Below are 5454 nucleotides of genomic sequence, written 5' to 3' on the forward strand. Positions count from 1 at the left end.
AATTAAAAAAATACTTTTCATCAAACATAAGTGTTAGAACCCCAAGGTAGTTTTGATATGGTCAACCAAGTTCAATTAGGTTCTGTTGTGTTTGATCCTTATGTCTAATTGTGCAAGAGGGCGCAGCTAGCGAGAAGGACGGTACAGAAGAGAGCCAACGGGCTCGGAGCGTCCAATGGACGAGGTGCTGCGGAAGAGTACATCGATGGATGAGAAGAACGTGTGCGACGTTCGAGGAACAAAAAGATGGGGAGAAAGTCTACTACTCGAGAAGAAGGTCGAAAGATGAATCCGGATGAGCCCAATTCCGGATGGACGAAATCACCAAGGTGATCGGAGTAGCGGAAGAGGCAATGGAGAGCTGCGGAGCTACTGGAGGCGCCCTCAATTTGGTTGGAGGCACCTCCACGCCTTTTTATGGGAAGGCACCTTCAACCACCCATGGAAGGCGCCTTCAACTCTTTGAAGGCACCTTAGACTGGGCAAAATTAACCGTTAACGAAGATAAAATCTTATCTTTGCTTGCCTCGTTGGAGGTGCCTTTCACCTTATTGGAGGCGTCTTTCAACCTCGGATAGGATTTTTCAGGGGCTATAAAAAGACCCCTTGACTTAGGAAATAGTCAACAACTCAAGTATTCATTTCCTAGTAACTTTCTGAGCGTTCAACGAGTGTAAGATGCTTCTCAGCCTTCACTGAATAAGATCTTTTAGTGCTTTCTTTTACCTTGGATTAAGAACCACTTAGGTTGTAACCAAGTAACTTTCTGTGCCTCTTTATTTTATTAGTTGTTAAACTGCTTTAAGTTAATTGTGTTACTAATCTTATTTGAAAGATCGAGAAAGGTCCATTTGTAATTTACATGCAATTCACCCCTCTGACCTCTCCTCTTGTTGGCTCCACGAGTCCTAACAATAAGTACTCATTTATGTCTACTTATATTTAAAATACTTATTTCTGGATACATTTGATAGATGAAACTTATCTGAAGTAAAACGTTGAATATATGAAATATTTTTTATTTTTTTTTAAAAAAATTGATGGGTCCATGGGTTGACTTGCCTAACCTGTAACCTGTCTTGGATTGGATTGAGGATTTCCCAATCTGCCAAGATAATGGATCATCCTGTCCAGCCTCACCAAATGACTGACCGACAACGAGTAGACTCACCCCACCTCGAGTTGGCCCGTTTACCGCTCTGCTGCAAACAAGCACCAATATTGGTGTTGGTCTTTAAAGATTAACATATTAGAGCTGGTGTTTAAAGATAAACCTCACCAATAACGGTCTATTTTTTTTTAACAACGCTTTTAGTGAAAAGCGTTATTTTATTATTTTCTTATTAATAGACAACGCTTTTCTAAAAACCGTTGTCTATTAATGATTTTTACGGGTTAAAGATAACGCTCCGTAAAAAGTGTTGTCTATTAGATTTTTTTTAGTGTCTACGACTACGTTTTTTAAAAAATATTGTCTATTATTAAGTTCTCATCTAAATCTTGATTAATACAAACGGTTGGATCTAAGTAAGAGTAGAAAACCCTAAACCGTTGGCCGGCCCGCTTGTCGCCGCTAGCTTGTTGCAAAACATTCTCCAGGTCATCTCCGTCATGTTCGTCAGCCACCTCGGCGAGCTCGCTCTCTTCGGCGCCTCCATGGCCACATCCTTCGCCGGTGTTACTAGCTTCAGCTTCTTGGTACGTCAAGTAGTATTTTCAATCCATGCCTCCGCTCTTCTACATGTTTACATTTCGCGTCTGATTGATTAGGAAAACCAGTTCACCGACTCAATCATTCCATTCTTCAATCTTGTTTTAATCTTTTACTGATTTCCATGGCAATCCCTATATCACAGTTTTGTGAAAACGATGAGATCTCTCATCCATCATTTTGGTTTTGCCCAAATCGGGTAAAAATCAAATCACTCCTTGCCAAAGATTACCTATCCATCCATAACTGCAAAACCCTAGTGCCCTCATGCGCACTAAACCCATGAGCAAGAACAATTTGGGTGGTTGGAGTGAGTTTGATTGTTGGAAATTAGTTTTCCTAACCAATAAAAAGGAGTAGAGATATATGCACTATCTACATTGCAAGAAAATTATCGTAAATGATGGAGGAAACCACAAGTATCTCGGATCAATGCACAATCAAATGAGGGCACTGGCTCGTGTATGAGCATGGTTCATGGGTGTGAATGGCTAAATGCAATGCTTACTCAACTATGTGTGAACATTAATTCTCATTGAACCAACATGAAAGGGAAAAGGAATTGTGTAAGGGACATCCAATGGATGTCAGTTGGTTTTATTCTAAATGAGACAAGAAAATAGGATTCTTCGTGCTTATTCATCTTTTGATTTTCCAACCATTGGAGTAAACAGATTCTTCGTGAACTTATGCTCAAACTACTCTTATGATCTTTTGCCTTTTGATATCTTGCTCTGCAAGAAGTGATATCCTGCTCTGCAAGAAGCGATACGGTAGAGTTCTGCTTTTGTAGTTGCCTTCTTTTATATTGTAATTGATGTCTTATTCTTCATAGCTGGGAATGAGTACAGCGTTGGATACTATGTGTGGGCAAGCTTTTGGAGCAAAGCAGTACCATATGCTGGGCATACACATGCAGAGACACAGGCTCAATTCTTAGTCTGTTTGGTCAAGATCCAGAAATAGCTGCAGAAGTTGGAGCCTATTCTCGATGGATGATTCCCACCCTTTTCGCGTATGGCCTCATACAGTGTCATAACAGGTTCCTCCAGACACAGAACATTGTGTTCCCAATGATGCTGATTACAAGTGTTACCGCTCTGTTGGATCTAATTAAACGTTGTTAACTTCTCAACGTTTTTTAAAAAGTGTTGTCTATTTATGCAAGATTTTGGCAAGCTTTAAGTCTATCAAGCATGTTAAACTAAAAATTCTACAAGCTTTCTTTAGGAAGTTGGCAATTTTCCACTATTAGTTAAACTCATATTCTAATCGTCTCAGTGTTTCAAAATTAGTTAACTGTTTTCTTTTCTTCTGAATTAACTTTGGGCACAATGTTTGAATCTCCAGTTTATTGCCTATGATTATTGAACCTACAAAGTAGTAAATAACTAATGGAAAAATGAATTATTTTTTGAAATGTGATTATTGTACTTGCAAACCAGTAAATATCACTGAAAAACATTCTTATTTCATTACAATTTCAAATTGTCTTCTAAATTATTCTATTTGCAATTGCAGTGTTTTCTACTTGCTTCTCTCGTGTCATTTGTGTGGGCACTGGGAACAATATAGCATGGTTGTCAATATTGGTATCAATATCAGGCATTCAAAAAACTTAGGTATCAGCTATATTGTGTCTTGTGTCTTTTAATTGCATTTCGTATAATATTGTGTAATTAAATCTTTAATTATATATCAGTGATATTTATTATTTGATAAATTTTTAATCTAGATCAATTCATTGTTAAAGACTTCTGTTGCTGCTTCATTTTTTTACTCAGGTCATGGCTTTTGCTAGCCAGAACTGTTACTTGTATAGGTCGCATTAATAAACGTCCATTCTTTTAACCCAGAACTATTCTGGGGTCCCAAACCTATCCGTAGTTAATCCAGCTTGTCCTCAGGTTTATGTTTTCTTTTCATTTCTACCCTTTCTGAGCCTGCCATTGGTTGAGCTGGGTTAAACTCAAATGATGGAGTTACGCTGAGGAAACGTTTGATTAGGTTACAAATAACTAAATCATAGTTGAAGGTCCAGTTATAGAAATGCTGGTGGTTCTAATTAAATAAGGTATCACATTTAGTGAATACACCATATTAAATTGGATAGTGTCCACAGCATATTTGGCTATAGTACAATAGACAACCCAAAGCTTCCAAATACTGTGTTAAATTTGTTAAACAAACCATCCTTACTAAATCCCAAAAATTTGTTTAGTTGGAGCCAATAAACTAGTTTGAATCTCTGCTAGGGATACTCAAAGCAGAGTAGCAAACAGAACATTTGAGTCCTAAATTTAAAGGCATTGGACATGATATAAAAGAATTATCATAGAGATATTATGTTTTTTACCTTCTATCTGTATGAGACATATTGTCTTACGTAAAATTCTGCAGCATTTGTGGATGTTTCTCCAGAAGAACTATTTCACAATGAACGTTCCTTTATGAATGAGGTATCAAAGGCAAGCCCAATGGAGACTCAATCAGCTAAGGAAGTAAGTATGCAATGCTAGGAATAAGCTATGTTGTATTTCAGTATTATTGTTAATTTATTACTGAATTATTATCTTGTGTCTATTGAAGATACAAACGAATGGAACTGTAAAACAGAATGCAAGTTCTTCAACCGAACAACCTTATTATCGTAAGTGACATTGGATGATTTTTTTTGAACTGCATTTTAGAATGCAGTTTGAAGAAACGTTGCCTTTCTGCAAGCCAAACTTTCTTTCTGCAAGCTTTATTTATGCAGTTTGAAGAAACGTTGCATTTCTGCAACAACAGTGCTTTTTGCAAGAAAGCGTTTGCAGAGAAGAAAGCGTTTCATTTCTGCAAGCTTTCTTTATGCAGTTTGAAGAAACGTTGCATTTCTACAAGCTTTCTTTCTTTCTACACGCATTTCATTTCTGAGTAATGAGTTTTTGTTCATTTATAGAAAATAGCTAGTAGAAGTAATTTTTTGGTTCAAACTATTGACTGTAATTTTTTGTTTATATTTCAGGCCAACTGTTCAATCTGTTCAAAGCTCACAAAGATCCTAGACAAAATCCAATTGCTTATTCATGTAATAGATTGAGAAAGACAAGCTACTTCTTCTGTATTGTGGTAGTAATTACTGTACTGTTTTGTCCCGTTCTCAAGCCGATAATAATTTTTGAGTGTAGCTAGTAGAAATAAACAGATTGTTGGCTTCGAGGTCGGCTAGTTATTTTATGCTCTTTTGTTTTATATGTGAATATCACTAATGTCATAATTCTATTATTTTGGTATGAGTTTGAAATCATTAGCTAAGTTGATTATATGTAAAATTCGAATCTAGACATGGTACAAGAAAAATAATAGTTCTGTGATTATAAAAATAATAATTTTTAAATAATTTTTTATTATTTTTTTCTTTAAAACGACAACGCTTTTAAAGCGTTGAAAAAAGTGTTGTCTTTGTAAAAAATAACAACGCTTTTAAAGCGTTGTAATAGTGTTGTCTTTGCAAAATATGACTACGCTTTTAAAGCGTTGCAAAAGCGTTGTCTTTTCTACCAAAAACAACGCTTTAAAAGCGTTGCAAAAGCGTTGTCTTTGATACAAACGACAACGCTTTAAAAGTGTTGTCGTTGAGCAGACTTTTAACAACAGTGCCTTTAACAACGCTTTTTCAGGCACAAAGACAACGCTTTAAAAGCGTTGTCTATTAGCTTTTTTCTTGTAGTGGTGAGAGAAAAATATGATGAAAGAGAATG

At 36.3% G+C, this 5454-nt stretch overlaps 1 protein-coding gene across 2 annotated transcripts; it reads left to right on the forward strand.

Moving 5' to 3' along the window:
• Window positions 1-1531: 1531 nt before the first annotated feature.
• Window positions 1532-4989, forward strand: LOC122038317. 2 transcript variants are annotated; one of them, XR_006127836.1, is made up of 6 exons: window positions 1532-1698; window positions 2563-2753; window positions 3233-3333; window positions 4112-4212; window positions 4301-4627; window positions 4719-4921. XR_006127836.1 is itself a non-coding variant. In XM_042598005.1 (6 exons), exons 1-6 carry the CDS (start codon window positions 1612-1614, stop codon window positions 4883-4885), a joined length of 708 nt encoding a protein of 235 aa, XP_042453939.1. In that variant the 5' UTR covers window positions 1532-1611; the 3' UTR covers window positions 4886-4989. The 2 variants fall into 2 exon arrangements, 1 of the variants encoding a protein (XP_042453939.1); XM_042598005.1 differs by having other exon boundaries at window positions 4301-4361; window positions 4719-4989.
• Window positions 4990-5454: the final 465 nt, after the last annotated feature.

The sequence above is a fragment of the Zingiber officinale genome, chromosome 1A (genome assembly GCF_018446385.1).
Source record: "Zingiber officinale cultivar Zhangliang chromosome 1A, Zo_v1.1, whole genome shotgun sequence".
Taxonomy (NCBI): domain Eukaryota; kingdom Viridiplantae; phylum Streptophyta; class Magnoliopsida; order Zingiberales; family Zingiberaceae; genus Zingiber; species Zingiber officinale.

What these genes read in the sequence shown, in the direction of transcription:
- LOC122038317 (XM_042598005.1), top strand. Translation starts at nt 1,612, where the DNA reads ATGTTCGTCAGCCACCTCGGCGAGCTCGCTCTCTTCGGCGCCTCCATG. An exon ending in TTACTAGCTTCAGCTTCTTG is followed by an intron (nt 1,699 to 2,562) that starts GTACGTCAAGTA and finishes GAATGAGTACAG; the next exon opens with CGTTGGATACTATGTGTGGG. An exon ending in AGACTCAATCAGCTAAGGAA is followed by an intron (nt 4,213 to 4,300) that starts GTAAGTATGCAA and finishes TGTCTATTGAAG; the next exon opens with ATACAAACGAATGGAACTGT.